Source organism: Lutjanus erythropterus, chromosome 5, assembly GCF_056507025.1.
Source record: "Lutjanus erythropterus isolate fLutEry1 chromosome 5, fLutEry1.hap2, whole genome shotgun sequence".
Classification (NCBI taxonomy): Eukaryota; Metazoa; Chordata; class Actinopteri; order Lutjaniformes; family Lutjanidae; genus Lutjanus; species Lutjanus erythropterus.
Genome location: NC_139321.1, coordinates 24637946 through 24655967, shown reverse-complemented (window position 1 = coordinate 24655967; position 18022 = coordinate 24637946). Strand labels below are relative to the sequence as shown.

The 18022-nt window shown below is 41.8% G+C and overlaps 1 protein-coding gene across 1 annotated transcript; it reads left to right on the top strand.

The window, feature by feature from the left end:
• Window positions 1-267: 267 nt before the first annotated feature.
• On the top strand, window positions 268-17600 carry nsd1a (nuclear receptor binding SET domain protein 1a). The gene is made up of 22 exons (XM_084719330.1): window positions 268-1130; window positions 1859-2000; window positions 2144-2316; window positions 2403-4257; window positions 4774-4898; window positions 6348-6573; window positions 6761-6864; window positions 6957-7010; window positions 7104-7325; window positions 8244-8336; window positions 8451-8574; window positions 8674-8874; window positions 9473-9652; window positions 11020-11176; window positions 11275-11480; window positions 12034-12146; window positions 12257-12526; window positions 12632-12748; window positions 12865-13006; window positions 14098-14204; window positions 14302-14506; window positions 16082-17600. Exons 1-22 carry the CDS (start codon window positions 285-287, stop codon window positions 16855-16857), a joined length of 6438 nt encoding a protein of 2145 aa, XP_084575456.1. The 5' UTR covers window positions 268-284; the 3' UTR covers window positions 16858-17600.
• The last annotated feature ends 422 nt before the right edge of the window (window positions 17601-18022 follow it).

Below are 18022 nucleotides of genomic sequence, written 5' to 3'. Positions count from 1 at the left end.
TTTGCTTTATTGTAGTGTACAGTATGTGTGCCTCAAATACCTGCCCACAGATTATAGTTAGTGGGGAACTTGAATGGCACATTTACCTCATCTAACCTGCCTCTTTCGTTTTTCGACAGGATATAGCCATGACAACATATATCAGTCACACATGTTTTATTGTATTGTTAAATATAAAAACCACAACAACTCACACAGATTGTAGATAGTGATAAACTTGAATGGCATATTTACCTTATCTAACCTGCCTCTTTCTTTTTTTGACAGGATATAGCCGTGACAACATGAATCAGTCATACAGACCAGCTGTTAGGGTAGGCTCAGTGTTTGGCTCAGGCCAGCCGGAGCGGAGGCCCCACAATGGTCTTGTGAGCACTTCCTATGGAAACCAGTGTGGCATTGTGAGGCGCGGATCAGACCAACAGTCAGCCGTGCGACTGCCGTCCTCCAGCCTCAAGCAGCCGGCTGTACTGGGGTACAACCAGCCAGACCAGTCTCACTGCTGCAGCCCACTAAAAAGGCTGCAGGACCTGAACACTGTGGTCAACAGGCCTGACCTGGAGAGGGACCTCCATCCTAGGAACCACTTGCACTGTGCTAGCCCAATCAGCGATGATGACGAGTTTGAGGCACCGTCAGTCCAGCTGCCTCCTTCTCCGGGGGATGATGACATGGAGCCCTTGGAGACTCTGCAGGACGCTAACAGAAATGGGTTTTCTCCACACAGTCCCGACAGCTTGGAGCGCTGTTCCCCCATATCCAATGGCTACCTGCATTTTGGGTCCACGCTGTTTGACAGCAGTGACATTAAGGAGGAGGATGATGAGGGGGAGCACAGTAGTAGTGAGGACCTGCCTTTTCACCACTCCCCGAATATGAGTCAGGACCGGACTGTTAATGACAGTAAGACCCCATGCAGCTCTTGGGCAGATAAAAGAACATACAAACCTACTGTCTTTAATCTGATGTCCAAAACTATATCTGAACTCAACCCTACACTAAGCCCCAGTGCACTGCCAGAAATCACTATGAGAGATGGGTGGAGTTTGGGTGAGGAATCAGACAGTGACGGTGAACTTACCTCTCCTGTTGACCCTGGACTTATTTCACCAGCCGGCACCAACTCTAATGTGAGTCTAAAACATCTGGGACACTTACGCATGCACAACCAAGGCTACATGATGTTATCAAAGTTCATCTTTTTATGCATTCCCTCACAGAATAGTATGTGTCGAAGTGTTACTTGAATATAATTTCATTGTACCTGGACCACCCACCCACTGCCAGCTGTAGACCTGTGACAGTGCCATCCTAAGCATGACTTTATTGATCTGTCAGAAATTAATTGAGCCATGAAGTGAATGTTTTTAAATATGTACACAATACAGTAGGAGTGGGATGTTAAAGTAAATAATGCAAAAGAAAATTTTGTCTCTTAAACCCTTTTTATACTGGACAAAAAACCCAGTAACAACTGGGATAGGGTACAGTTGATATTCATCCCTGGGTCAAATGACTGCAGTTTAGCCTCTTTTCATGCAAAGGCAATAACAGCTTGTCACTTCTATTGGTAACTTATGCAACTCTGTTATCTCAGCCTGAAATTGAACATCATTCCAAATTCATTCATCATTCCAAAAAAAAAAAAAAAGAATTAATTAAAAACTCATGAAAACTCATAAAACTCATGAAAACCTTCATATACATGCTAATTTGGGTGTAAAAATTGTATTAATCTGTTATTACCCAGAGTGTTAGTTCAGTCATGGCAGAAATTTTGATTTGCTACCATCTATACAACATATAGTGCCAATGTTTTCTGCATTAGATATTAAAGTATTTTCATTGTCCTTGTTAGTCCAACAGCCCAAAGAAAAAGCCTCTTCCTACAGTGAAGTATGTGGAAGGGGACTTGGTGTGGGCTAAATTCAACAGACGGCCCTGGTGGCCCTGCCATGTCACCTGTGACCCAGAGCAGGGGACCCACACTAAGATGAAAGGTGAGGTTTCATTCATAAAGAGTGTTGCAGGTGGGAGGCTGCTTGTTTCCCACAACTTGTCTTTTATCTGACAGGTCAACTCCTGCCAAAGCATTATATTGTGTATGCGGAGTAAATTGACCATTATTTTAATTTTATTTCAGCTCCCAGTCCTCGTCCTTGTCGGATGTATTTCCTGGAGACAATTGGGGAGATTGCAGAAAGCGCTTGGGTCCCAGGGAATGTCATTCTTCCTTTTGAAGGAGGCCAACAGTTTGAAGATCTACCTGTGCTTCGACGGAGAGGAAAGCAGAAGGAGAAAGACTACAAGTATACGGTAAATTCATGAAACATCATCTAATTTATAATATCATATAATGTTATTGTAAGCATAATTTTGAATGTTATTTCTGTTCCTGGCAGATACCCAAAAGTCTACTGACTGCATGGAAAGTCAGTGTGGCAGAAGCTGAGTATCTGCTCCCAGATCGACAAAGGAATACTGAAAGTGTCCTTTCAATATCTGTCAATGGAGAGGAGCGTGTGCCCAGCCCACTTCCTACTGAAAAACTACAGGAGACCCCCTCTGTCTCCGTGGACCCTGATCAACCTCCATCACCCAATACAGCCCCCAACGGAAATGAGCTCCATCTCATCAAAAACTCTATTACGATTCAATCAAATAAGAGCAAATCATGTAAGAAGAAAAAGAAATGTCTGTCAGATATATTTGGTCATATAGTTGGTGGATCAAAAGAGTCATTTACCATCACAAACATGGCGGATCAGTTTCATACTACAACTCGTGCACTGAAAGAAGAGCCAAAGGACTCACCTTATGCAGACCTGGATACAGTTCCAATGCTTCATCGTCCTAAACGCACAATGTCTCCAATACAGGATATGGATATATTGGTCAGAAAAGAACAGGCTTCAACTAAAGCTAAAACAAAGTTTACTGAAAAGTTGAACCATTCTACAGATTCCTGTGATTCTCCTGGCTTTTTAGCAAAAAAATCATCATCTAAAAATACAAACTCTAAACAGAGTTTGGGCAGCTGTAATGAATTGTCTGACACCTCAACTGAAAAGCACTCTATGACTCTTCCTGCTAGCAGTCGTCTGATGACAAGAGCTCTGAAAGCAGAGGAAGAGACAGATCTCAAAGATGCACTGGACACGAGCCAAATCTCACCAGACGCCCGCACTGATGATTGTTCTGATAATACACCTAGTAATGCATCCATCAAAACTGAAATGTCTCTGAACTGGGAATCACCCAGCAATGCATCATCCTCTACAAATCATGGCTCTCCAAAAAGGCGTGCAAGGAAGCCTGATAAGAAACAAATTCGTAATGGCTCATTGATAAAGCCCAAATTTGTAGGGTCTTGTCCACCCACTGTGCAACCTATTGAGATCAAAACAGAAAACGTTGTCCCACATGTATCATCATCTTCTTCCCCGTCCTCATCTCTGTCTCCCATGGATGCTTTCCAGGATCCCAAAGAACTAATGTTTAAGTCTCTTGTGAAGGAGGACAGCAGTGACACTGATTTGACAGTATTTCGGCCTGATTCCAATTACAAATTCAGTACCTTCCTGATGCTCCTAAAAGACATGCATGACACCAGGGAAAAAGAAGGTAAACCCCTGACTCTCCCACCATCACCAGTCCTGATCAAGGAGGAACCCCTGGTCATCCCTACTTCCACAGGAGGGGACCTGGGTTCTTGTGATGGCTTCAGTCAAAGGATCAAAACGGAGAATGGGCAGCCAGTGAAATCCACAACATCCCAAAACAAAGCAGTCAAGCCCAAGAACAGGACTAAAGCTATCATGACAGCTGACACCTACCATTGTGAGGACTTTCCAGTTAATTCTAAGATCGGTTACTCAGACAAACAGCGCAGAAAACAAAAACTACCTGCCAAACTGAAACTCAGCATACCTGGCCTTTCTTCAGACCTGACTGACCTGGCTTTTGGCAGGGAGTTTGTTAGTGGCCATGCTGACTTAGCAGATCCTGGGTCTTGTCCTCCCACTGCTGTTGATCCCTCGGCCAGCTACCTCGATAAGAACTCAGGATCCACAGTGGCTCCAAAGAAACGCTGGCAGTTGGTTGAGGGGGCTGTTGAGAATAAGGGGGAAATTATAAGTGAGGTCTCTACTGAGCTGAAGGGGTCTTGCACCACCAGAGCATCACCAGAGGTGGATCTAGGAATTGAGAAGCAGGCAGAGAATGACTCATACATCCCAGAGACAAGCAGCACATCTGGTAAGACACAAACTGCTGTTGTTTAGTTTCCACTGAGATGGTACAATGAATAAGAAAGTGCTATACCTGTGTATTTCTTGTGCTGAGAAGACAAAACTATTCAGGTGCAAGACCAAAAATATTAGTGAAGGATATAAAGGAGAAAAGTCTGCACACTGTTAGGCTCCAAATAAATTTTTAATTCTCTTTGAAGGCAACATTTTGATCTACAAGGTCTGAGGAAGTTCTTGTAGATTGAAATGTCTCCATCTCCGTAAATGAAAGGCAGTGTTTCGGTCTACAAGTTGTGAGGAAGCTCTTGTAGCTCAAAACATTGTCTGTAAAGTTAATGTCCTAGGGGAGAGTTAAAGTATTTATTTGGAGTCTAACAGTTTGCAGTGTTTTTCCCTTTGTACTTTATTTGTTGTGTTGAGACACTGTTTCTCACTGTGGATTGCATTGTACCTCATTTGTCAGTTGCTTTTGACAAAAGTGTTATGAATAAATGTGTAAATGTATTTATGTGGGTTTACACAGGACATTCAGAGAACAAACGTCTCCGTAAACCGACTAAAAGGCTCCTGGAGTCAACGGAGGAGTATGAACAAATATTTGTCCCAAAAAAGAAATCAAAGAAACACACCTCAGAATCTTCCAAAATGGTAAGATGTTCTTCTTTGTTTTAGTGTAGTACAATACAAATGAAAATACACAGCAACTCAACTCAGCTTTATTTATATAGTGCCTTTTAACAAACATGCAGCCCAAAGTGCTTCACATAGCAAAATTAAAACAGACAAAAAACAAATAAAAACAAGCAAAGAAAAAAACAAAAAAAAACTGATATTAAATATTAAGTATATTCTATTAAAAACGTTTTTTGCCTTAGTCCTTTATATTACAGTCTGTTTGGGCACATTTTGCAATTAGAGATGCACCGATCGACCAGCCAGAGACTGGAATCAAGTGGTTTTCAATGTGACTGGCCCTGACTGGTGACCGGCCAGTCAGCGTCACATATCCGATTCTGTACCTGTGAAATTTACACACATGCTCTGCATGATGACCATGTCATGTGCACAGCAACACAGACTGTGGCTGGTCACAGCCACACATACTCAGACATATGCTGGCATCAAGTTGGTGTTTCAAGGAGACAGAACAACTGAGCAGCTGATGGTGTCGCAGAACAGCAGTAAACTCTCTAGCTCTTTAGGCTAATGTTAGCCAGCAGCAGATTGCTGTTCACAGACTGACCGTTAAAATCTCACCTCCTGTTCCTGCTGAAAAATAACCTGCATTGACGCATCTCCTCAAACTTTTTATCTTTTCTTTCTGTTTTTCTCACTGTGAAGTGTAACTACAGCCAACTGTTGCACCGCGTCAATCTCTGGTTTGTTTACATCTGCTTCCTCATGAGATCATGTGAAATCACGTCCTGCGAGATCCCGCAAGTTCTTGCTCACTCTAGTACATAATCTTAATATATTAATATAGTGAGGGCTGGCTGTAACCTGTAACACTGTTGGAGAAAACGTAAAAGTTATTTCATAGTCAGTGTTTTATTATGAAATTATGACATTTTCAAGAAAAGTTGCAAAAATATTTGTGAATGCTGTCAATTATAGTTCTTAAAAAGACTGAAAATTGGAATCGGCCAAAATCGGAATCAGCAGGTCAGACCCTTGAAAAAATCAGAAATCGGAATCGGTCAGGAAAATTGAAATCAGTGCATCTCTATTTGCAACCCATTTTAAAAGAACAGACATAATATATGTCTGACAGATTCATCTGGTAATCTCAATTGCCTTTCTCTGTAAACATTAAACTAATCTCTTAAATAAAATCAGTGGTGTAAAGTGCTCCGAAACACTTTTTTTTTTTTTTTTTTTTTTTTTTACAAGCTTTTAAGGTATAGATAGAGATATAATTAATAAGCTATCGTTACAGAAACAAATAGCAACTTGATCTCGGGAAAAAATGAAATATCACTTGAATATGTCACTACATGTTATCACCTAACACTGGTAAACACATGCTGTGTATTCAATTCAAAACAACTTATTTGTTGTACTTCACCGGTGTGTCCTCTGTATGTGTGTGTGACACAGATATCAGGGATAAAATCACCCCATGATCTCAGTACCACACCAGGAATTATTACCTCAGCCACGACCTCATCCTCGTCTTCTATAGAGCCCTCTGAGGCTCCATCAGAGGTGCAGAGTCCATCTCAGGATGAGCCCCCTTCTCTAGCACCCTCAGTATCTCCAGTCACGACCGAACCCTCCCCTGACGCAGAGGCAGTGGAAAAAATTGATCTACCTCCTGAATCTGGTAAATAAGTGTGAATGTGTATTCTTACTGGATGTTATGTTTAAGCCAGTATGGTTGATATGGGATTAAACATTATCTTGCTGTATGATGTAAAATAAACAGGTGTTGCTGGACAGAATATTTAAATTATTTGATTATGAAATAACAATTTGAATTATGACACATTACTGGGTTTTTTTTTCTTTAGACACAGGGTCATTAATCAAAGAAAGAAAGAGGCCAAGAAAGCTGTCGCACAGGGTGCTGGAGTGTACCATAGAAGAAGTGTCTGTTGCTCCTACCAGAAGGAAGGTATGTTTGGACTTGGAAACGACGAAAACAGTTCAGTGTTTTGGACTAGCATCATAATGCTAAATGCCTTCCGCAATCTGTTTGTTTTCTAGGAGCTCAAACGAAACAGTGGAGTTACTTCAGAGGTGAAAGTCAAGAAAACTCAGGTACTTAAAAAAAAACACAATCTCAAAGCTATCGCAATCCTCACCACCAAACAATGTGATACTAAAACTGTATATTAATCTCACATTGCATAGGTTGGATCTGTGAAGAAAGAGAAGCCTGCACCCAGCACATCATCTGCTCCTGCTCCTCCCTCGCAGCACACGGAAAGTAAAGATCCCCTCGGAGGCGTCAGTCCAGACAGACCTCCCAGCCCCCGAGGAGCTAAGACCCCCAAGCAGGAGGCAGAGATGGAGGCCTGCAGCACTGAGGAGAAACAAAACGTACACACTGGAACACTAACTGCCAAACCCGAGGTTTGCATGTTGTATTATTCAGTTATTAAAGCTGTATTTCCATTGCATGGTACGGCTTGACTCGACTGGACTCGCTGTACTCCGTTATAAACTGCAGATTGTACCAGGTCAGTGTAGGTGGAGCTGATTGTCATACCCATGCTATTTCAGCAGTTGGGAAACAACACACAGGAGCTTTACTTTTGTCTTGTGGAGCTGCAGCCTTTATTCACTAACAAACTGTAAGCTACACTGTACATTTACTGCCAGACTGACAGCTTTAAAACTAATCCTTTCCCTCTGCTGTACTACATTCACCATCTCTCTGTGCTGCTCACTCTTTCTTGCTCAACCACACGCTACACTACTCTTACAACAGATGATATCGAGGTAATTCCTGATTAGGGTTGTAAGAAAACATTAATACAATTGAGTATTGTGATACTGCATTGTAAACCCTGTCTTAATTCATATTGCCAGATTATTGCCAATATATGACCCTGTTCTTTCTTTCTTTCTGTCTGCACTTTGTCAACCAATTGTTAACCATTGCATGGTTTTGTGGACTGTTTTGAGTGAAAAAAAAAAATGTGGTCACCATTGATGGTAGTGTGGTTATTTCAAAATGCTGGGATTGTGCAGGACGTGCCATGTCACACAACTGATGAAACCCTTTGACCACTCACTGGTCTGTAATGTCTTCACATCCCTTTTTAGTATTGTCCCAACTTCCTTGGAGCTCCAAACAAGGAGAAAAAAGTACTTTCATTTGACAGACCACCAAAAAAGAGTGTGCCGAGTCGAGCCAAGCTGTACCATACAGTGGAAAAGAACCATACATGATTGGTCATCAAGCCAAGATGGAAATAGTCTGTAGCTTTGCATCCATGAGTATAACAGGCTGGTTGAGTAACAATATTCCTTTCTTAATCTCTGTAGGTGCTGTCTGTTGGTTTGAATGACAGCCTCTCTTCTCAAATGGATGGAAAAGGGAAAATAGGAGCAGCAACCTTAAAGGAGAATGTATGTCAGGTGAGATAATCTACATAATCTATCTACAGGGAGTATGAATTTTTTGCTTTGTATGGCTTGGCTTCTGACACACTTTATGTTTCTTATTATGCATTTGTGTGTATGTTCATACAGGTGTGTGAGAGGACAGGAGACCTGCTGTTGTGTGATGGCCACTGTTATGGAGCCTTTCACCCACAGTGTATTGGCCTGTCAGCGGTTCCCAGGGGAAAATTCCTCTGTCATGAATGCAACACTGGTGGGTACAGCTCGTGTCTGAAGGCAATCTGTCACTGATTATAAAATGTGTATCCTCATATACATAAGTTAAAAAATACTTCACGAATTATACTTTCAGGTGCCCACACATGTTTTGTGTGTAAGAAGTCTGGTAACGGGGTGAAGCGCTGCATGATACCATTGTGTGGGAAGTTCTACCACACCGACTGTATACTGGCCTACTCAGCCACCCAGCCACATAACAGAGGCTTCCGCTGCCCTCTGCACGTGTGCCTGTCCTGCCACATCACCAACCCTCTCAACATCTGCAGCTCTAAAGGTATGATCCAGAGGTGACCGTACGAGTCAAGTCACTGTCATGCAACAGAAAGTAAAGTCGTATTGTCATATTCTTAATCAGTTATTTCTAGCTCACCTGTCAGTTTGGATAAACACTGCACATCTCTTCTAAACGCATTATTAATTGGCTTTCAGAGATATCAGGATTTGTTTTGGTGATTATTAAGTTTTTATGAGTGACTCACTGTCTGGAGCAGTGGGCTGGTTGAATAAATGGAGTTACACCAAATGTAGTGGCTGTGAGTGGTAACTCTGGCACTTGTGCTCATGTGTCATGTGTCATCAGAAACTGTGCCAGTAGCCGGAGTTTCTTTGTTCATACTTTTCTTGAAACAGTGTTTGTTGTCTAGGATTTTGGCAATTTCACCTGGATCTATAAAACACTTGCTGCTCAGAATTTTGGCTCACTATACTTGGAGTGGACTAGCCGTTGGCTAAACTTGGCACCACAAGTGTGTTACCATCATTCAGTAGAGTTAGAGAACATTGTGTTGTCTGCTAATTGTCACACAACTTGAATCAAATGTCCAGATGTGCATGGATTAATCTGTCTTTGCTCCTCTTTAATTTTGTCGTAGGTCGGTTGGCTCGATGCGTGCGCTGCCCTGTGGCCTATCATGCCAATGACAACTGCATGGCAGCAGGCAGCTTGGTGCTGGCAAACAACAGCTTCCTCTGTCCAAACCACTTCACTCCCCGCAAGGGCTGCAAGAACCACGAACACATCAACGTTAGCTGGTGCTTTGTCTGCTCTGAAGGTGAGTTTGGCTTTGTTTCATGGTCATTTTAACTTAATATGCAGACGCTAAGAATAACTTTATCTTCCCGCTGATGGTCTGATTTGCTTATTTAGGTCATATAAAGGCATCAGTATTAAAGTGAGACTGTGTCATAGCCATTTAAAAAATTTCTTATCGTAGGTTTAAATAACTTGGATCTGAATACACTTTTAGCAAATCGTCTTCATGTTTATATAAAACCATAAAAGTGGCTGCTTTGGAAAATGCACTGTGCTTTACTCTCCTGGAGAGCATAATGTGTTGTAAATTAATTTTTATACCCCATTATATTTTCCAATTAAATGTTCCCCCTTGGTAAATTCATCTGTAAAATTGCTTTTATTTCTATCTGTGTACTGTCTCTACACACAAATGTGTCTTTGAAACCCAGGATCTGAAAAGGCCTGACAGCCCTATAGGAATATGTCAAAACGGGGCGTCCCTGTAGGTAGAGTGCATGAGCCCCATGCACTGAGGCTGTTAGTGGCTGCTGGTTCGACTCCCCCCTGTGGCCCATTTCCTGCTTGTCATCCCTTCTCTCTCTACCCCCTTTCTCACAGTTAGTTTTGTGGTTTGTGTTGATTTAGAGGTTCACTTTGTAAAGTTCACAGCCTGTCATGGTGTTGCATTGCTCTGTGTACAATGATGCAATTAAAAAAAAAAAGACCTGAAACTTGTTTAACAACTACTCCACTGAGGTTTCACCCTCTCTCATCAGTTAACCACCAGTACATGTTGTCACATGGAGTTTTTTTAAATTATTAAGTGTGTAACCTTATATGAAACTATATTTAAGTGCTATCTGTGTGCATTTCTTTAAGCTTCTACTTGTTTTATCCTGTTATTTTAATGCACACTGACAAAAATACAACAACTACTCCACTTGAACAATCTCAGTTGATGGAGGGGTCGACTTTCAGGGGACAGCTCTTCAGTTGAGGTCATTTGAAGGCCCTGCTTCTTGTGTCTTGAGTATCTGCATTGTCACTGCTTTGCATCAGTTGTAGTGTTGAAGTCAATCAGTGGATCAGCTGATAATCAATGACAGCTTTGATAATAGATAATAGTTTGGTATTTATTTACTGGTTGTGCCTCATAAAATTTGTATTATTGCTAGATTTTTCATGTTTGTTTCATATTGTTGTAAATCAAATACCCGTGTGTGTTTATTATTTAGACAAAATATGAAAATTTAAGACCACTTTTAAGATCTGGCAGTGTGAAATTGCCACTTGTCATAACTTTGAACATTTTATTGACGAGTCCAAAAAATGAAACACAGTAAACTAGCTAATAATGAAAACAAACAAATTAATGTGTTTATGTGTTTTCCTGTGATTTTGCAGGGGGCAGTCTGCTGTGCTGTGAAGCCTGTCCTGCTGCTTTCCATCGGGAATGTTTGAATATGGACATGCCTCAGGGCAGCTGGTTCTGCAATGACTGCAAAGCCGGAAAGAGGCCTCGTATTAAAGACATACTGTGGGTTAAATGGGGACGTTACAGGTAAGGGTGCAACCATGTCTTCCCTCTAAGTACAGCGGCTCTAAGCAAGAGCCAGTGTTCCCATATTTGCATTTCTGAAACCTGATCCGTTTCTCTAGGTGGTGGCCTGCAGAGGTCTGTCTGGCCAAAGATGTCCCAAATAACATCTTGAGGATGAAACATGAGGTGGGAGAGTTCCCAGTGCAATTCTTTGGCTCCAAAGATTTTGTGTGGACATACCAGGCCAGAGTTTTCCCCTACATGGAGGGAGACACTCAAAACATAGAGAAAATGGGAAAGGGTGCAGATGCAGTGTACAAAAAGGGTATGTGTTTGTGTCCTTAAATTGTATTTATGTGTTTTGCATTAAAATATGTTCCTGCTTTTGATATCAGCCTCTTCCACTCTCCTCTCCCTACCATAGACCCATGCCTATTCAAATTTAGAAAGATTAAAGAAGAAGAATTTAGATTGTATGAGACTTAAATAATTATGTTTGAAGTATATGATGGTCGTTCCACGTTCTGTCATGTCTCATAGGTTGTTGCAGCAATTTTTGGGTTGATACCATGTCTTAAACAGATTAAGTGCAAAACTGAATCATTTTTGATCACTTGAGAATTTATAAAAACAGTCCAAAATCCCTCCATAATACCACATTAAGATACCAAGACCTTGAGGAACACCACAAAAAAAATCCATGCTGTGATTTGTTATCAAAAACATTTGATATTTTGGAGATTCCTGTTTGAATTGCAGTTTTCACTGACTGGGCTGATGAGCAGCTTTTGAAACACAGCAAACACAGCTTTGGATGTGGGCATCAGCATGAAGTTGAAGTTTTAATTTTGAGTAAAGATGATTTTTTGTGTTTATAGCCCTGACCGAAGCAGCAGAGCGGTTCAAAGAGCTCCAGGCAGAAAAGGAGATGAAGCAGCTTCAGGAGGACAGAAAGAACGACAAGAAACCTCCTCCATACAGGCACATTAAGGTACTGTGTGTCACCACAAACTCATCTGTGTTATTTCTGGCTCGACTTCAAGAGCACTTCCCTGAGATGTACAATTTAAAAAAAATCAATGCCCCCTCTCTGTCTCTCAGGTAAACCGGCCAATTGGGAAGGTGCAGATCATTACTGCTGACCTATCAGAGATCCCACGTTGTAACTGCAAGGCATCTGACGAGAACCCGTGCGGCATCGACTCGGAGTGCATTAATCGCATGCTGATGTACGAGTGCCACCCTCAGGTGTGCGCTGCAGGGGAGCGATGTCAGAACCAGGCCTTCACAAAGCGCGAGTACACGCCTGTGGAGATTTTCAGGACACTTTCCTGCGGCTGGGGTTTACGAGCTGTGTCAGACATCAAGAAGGTAATTCAGAAGAATCACACGATGACAAATGTGTGTGACTATAACACTCGTATTCAACTCTCTAGTATTAATAATCTCTGACATTCTTCCTCTGTTGCTTCCTAGGGAGCTTTTGTGAGTGAATATGTGGGAGAGGTGATCGATGAAGAAGAATGTCGAGCCAGGATCAGACACGCCCAGGAGAACGACATCTGTAACTTCTACATGCTTACACTCGACAAGGTGATGCTGAGCCTGATGACCACAAACACACTACCTTGTTTAGCTTAGCAACACACTTGATTCATAATGTAGATCACGTGCAGGGTGCAAACCGGTGTCTTATTTTATTCTTCCAGGACCGGATCATTGATGCCGGGCCTAAAGGGAACCAGGCTCGTTTCATGAACCACAGCTGCCAGCCAAACTGTGAGACTCAGAAGTGGACTGTCAATGGGGACACCAGGGTGGGGCTATTTGCTCTGCAAGACATCCCTAAAGGTTAGAGTGATGGCCTACTTCTCATTTTAGTGTTTTTATTGTGTAAGATAATTAAGAGCAGCCTATCCGGGTACTTCGCCCTTGCATCATGCCCATGTCCCTTTTTGGGTGAAAGCAGTCTTTGCTGATTCAATAGCATGAAATAAGAATACTGTAATGCTTTCTAGATAGTAGGAACACAAATCCTATGGCCAATCAGGCAAACAATTGTGTTATGCCATTGTCAATCAACCCTCTGCATCATTATGTGGAAAAAAAACAGGATTAACCCAGCTACCACACTGAATCTCCTGATAATAACTTTCTGCCATCTATCATTTTTCCATTGTGTTGACACTATTTTGCTGTTTTGCTTATCTGTCCTTGCTGTAAACTCTGCTTAATTGGTGCTTAACACAGCAATCTTTCACTTCTCAAGAGCAGTAGAAAACAGGTCACTTTTAGTTCCACATTATGTTAAATAATGCTGTTTACAAGGTTCATTATTAGAAGATAGCTCAGCTCATTTTATATGAATCATTAACATTAAAATGCCCTCTGCTCCCGGCAGTTTTTCAAGTGGACAGACTGTTAAACCAAACCCCATTTTAAAAGCAGATGTTTTATGGCCAGGACATATTTTTTCATCATAAAAACTTTAGTTACATCATCAGTAAGACTCTTTCTGATTAGCTTCAGTCTACAGGTGCAATCATCACATGTCATTAACTAACCTGTGATGAAGTACACATCTGGCAAACACTTTACCCACAGTCCCACAGTTTACCAGTTCATCCTTGCAGTGGATGGCCTGAAGCCACAGATCTCTTCTTTTACTGTCCCTCACTCTTTCGGGAAGTAAATCAAATCATAAACTTAAAAAAAAAATTGTTTGACGTGCAAAATTAAATGCAGCAGCTTTTAGGCATGGCACCACAATTTTTTTTCCAGTTTGGTGCCAGCACTTCTGCAACGCTTGCTTTCACCCAAAGGGTGGTATGGGTGTTGTCAAGATAAGGATGCATTAAGTGCATTAAGACTGTAGATTATTTCATTAATTTATAATCAACACATCAGAGTGCAGCATAGATCTAACACAACATGTACCTTAGGTGTGGAGCTGAAGTTCAACTACAACCTTGAGTGTCTTGGCAACGGGAAAACTGTCTGTAAATGTGGAGCACCAAACTGCAGCGGCTTCCTGGGTGTCCGGCCAAAGGTAAATGCAAACTTTCATCCTTCAGATGATGCTCTGAACAGCTTAAGTTACAACTTGGAAGAAGAGCTGCCCTGTAACCTTTCTTTTCCTCGCTCAGAACCAGCCATCAGCTGAGAAACCGAAATTAAAGGAAGGGAAGAGGAGGGTCACCATGAAGAAGAAGACCAAGCAAGAAGTTACCAAGGAGAGAGAGGACGAGTGCTTCAGCTGTGGTGATGGGGGACAGATAGTGTCCTGTAAGAAGCCAGGCTGCCCGAAGGTCTATCACGCTGACTGTCTCAACCTGGCCAAAAGGCCTGCAGGCAAGTAGAGTTGGAGGGCTGGTACTGTTTATGTAATAGAGCTGTCAACATACCAGAATTTTAAATTTCAAAAATTTAAAAAAAAAACTTGATACATGTTTTGATACCACAGCAAAAACAAAAAAAATCCTTGGAACACAACAGAGGATTTTTTTTTTAATGCACAACCTGCACACATCGCTGGTACAGAAATGTGTACCTGTCACCGAACGCCATCTGGTTTCACTTCAAGCCAAAATTCAGACATGACAATAAAGACCTAACTCAGATCTTGAATGAGCACTTAGATATTTCTTAATAGTGGCACTTGGTACTTCCAATACTACTACTATTTACTACAAGTTCTTGTGTAGCCAAACAAGTTCTCATTGGGCTTACATAGTTTTTGAATATCTTAAATCACATGTGGTTATAAGGTAAGAAGAGAGACCACAAGACAGCCAACGTTTTTCAAATAATTAAAACACAAGTGTGGAAGTGAAAGTAGAAAATGACAAAAGGAAACTTCTTTCTGCATTAACAGGAAACATATCATTCATATCAACTTAAATGAATTAAAATTTTGAAAAAATGAGATACTCTTTGATAACTTTAATATATGTGTGAAAATAAATGTTCATAACTATTAGAAAACCTAGTTCGAAAAACAGCTGCAAAATATATTTTAGACACCTTAGAATACTTTCACCACTTTACTTTGCAGTCAGCCCTTTCCTGAAGCTGCCATCTATGCTCTCTTCAAGGAAACTAGACTCCTTTGACAAAAACTGCAATTTTACCTCACAGAACACAGGAATTGCTGGTGTACCACTGCCTCCACTGGTTAGTTTGTGTTATTGTGTGGTTTTAACTGTTTTTGTCAGAGTAGTCTGGAGGAATATAATGGCTTCAGTTCCCCATTGTTGAGTTGGCTCAGATTCAAAGAGACAGATTAAGCGGGAGCAGAGATTTTGTTGCACTTGTTTGAGAGGGACAACTGACATGGATGTTTTTTTGATTGGTTCTTGGAATCAACTGTGTCATTTTTGGAATAAACACAGAGCACGATCATGACCATTTCAAACCAAATATCAGAAAAGTGTACAAACACTTCAATGAAACTTAAAATTACATCGTTTGAAGGCTATTGTGGATTTGGAATTTTAAGTGGCTTTAAGAAAATATAACTTTTGTTCTTTATGTTTGACATTTTATAAAATGGTTTTGGTAATTGTAAGAGAAATTCGGAGGTCACTGATCGGCTGAATTTGGATGATGGTGAACTAAACATTAACATTTTCAGTGACTGTTTTGGGCTAAATGGTGACAAGGCAGATTTATTTTGAATAACGTCATTTCTGGAGGCATGCATTTTCAAACTCACTGCCAGCTAAATGGCTTCCTTGGGATTTTCATGGTCTCATTATCATATTTTTAAAAAGAATGATTAGACCCCAGTGTCACATTGCAAAACTTATGATTTATTTATCACTCTTATCAACCTTTTTGGTCAGAAATCCATATTGGCTCCTTCAGCCTCAAAAATACACCAGCTCTATTTTATCAAGTTAGTAATGATAGTGATCTTGTCTGCAGGGCGATGGGAGTGTCCATGGCACCAGTGTGACATCTGTGGTAAGGAAGCAGCTTCATTCTGTGAGATGTGTCCCAGCTCTTACTGTAAGGAGCATCGTGAAGGCATGCTCTTCATCTCCAAGCTGGACGGCAAACTGTCCTGCAGCGAGCACGACCCCTGTGGGCCTGATCCGCTGGAGCCGGGCGAGATCCGTGAGTACGTGCCCAACATGACCTCCATGAGGCCTGGGGCTGTAACTGTCCCTCTGTCACTGGTCCCAGACTCCAGGAGAGCCGGCTCCGCTCCCATCACCTCCCCTGCTGGTCAGGCTGCAACGGCCGGGCTGGGACCGCCTCCTCGCCTCTACATCAACACAAAGACCGCTACCTCGAGCTTCATCCCCTCCAACAGGTCGTACCTCACAGACAGGACTGCAGGGAAAGTGTTTTCCACTCCCACCTCTTCCAAGGATGAAAGAGAGGATGGGGAGGTGGAGGATGGGGAGGTGTGCGGGCTGGAGATGGAAGATGTGGAAGACGACGACGACGAGGATGAAGAAGAAGCGGAGGAGGAGGAAGAAGATGATGAAATGGAAGAGATGGAAATAGTGGAGGACGAGGATGACGAGCCGCTGTATGGAGGTGACCTGCTGGAGGAACACGACGATGAAGAAGAGGATGAAGGAGGGGATGTGTTTGACACTTGGGGTGATTATGTGGACGAAGATGCTGAGGATGGAGAAGTGGAGGGGGAGGACTTGGAAGAGTGGGGGAGGGTGGAGGATGATGACAAGTGACTCAGTCCATCTTTTACTTCAGAACTACTCATCAAAAGTTCTCAACAGACATTCAGAGGACAGAAAAGTTAGAAAAAGACAGCGAGAGTTTCCTATTTTGGTACCTACTTGAATGCGACACTGCCTTCACTTTGGTACTGCGTTGCCTTCTCGTCCCCAGACTGCTGGACTCACAGTGGGGATGTGTACTGGTGCTAAGGCTCGAGGACTGATTCAGTCCATCTCTTTATACTTCTGTCGATATGTTTATTTGTGTCTGGTGCTGTTATGTTCTTCTGTTCGTTCTCTCGACATTGTTTACATTTTTTGGCCTTTTTTTTACCAGTCGGAATAGAAGAAAAAGGCGAGAAGTTACACCTGACCAAACTGTCATCATAACGGCATTTTATGTTTGTTACTGTCTTAACCTTGTCTTTCTAATTACAAGAGTGATCAAAATAGTGTTCTCACTGGTCTGTGTTACAGTCAAGCACAACAATACTTGCTCAGTGCTTCTGAGGAATACAAAAATAAACCCACTGGAGTCATCGAGACTTTTAGATGATTCTTCTCACTACAACAACAGCTTGTTCTTTCTTTTATGTCATCCTTTTTTCATCCAGACAGGTAGATCAGAGCTCAGGATCAGAGGCACAGAGAAGTAAAGTAATGTCATGACATTCTACAATTTCTAACATTTGTTTTGCATCCATCACTGCTGTCCCATCCACTAAGTTGGAAAATAAAATCTAAGTACTTATTCACCTGGTATCCATTATTTCTTTCCATTACAGTTACATCTGGCAAAAGAAATATTGTCTAAAATGCTCACAAAGCAATAAATCACAAGGTTAGCTGCTGCAACCGACCGTGTTCGGTAAGTGCACATATTTGATAAATAAGCGAGCGGCAGCAGCAGTCAGGAGATGTTTTTACTTCTGAATTGAGTTTTTTTCAGTGCTCACTGTGCTTCCTGAAACCTGTCTTTATCTACTTGAGGTTTCCACTGCTCGTCGCAGTGTTTGTCATGAACCATGGCCCGTGGCCACAAATAGTTACTCTGTGGCCACCAAATATTCAATGTAGGCGGCCCCCCTGTGGCAACCAAGTTTCATCCCCATACTGTGAATCTTCACCAACAAACATTCTGATTCCTTTGTGCCTTTTAATTCAACATTCAATGAAA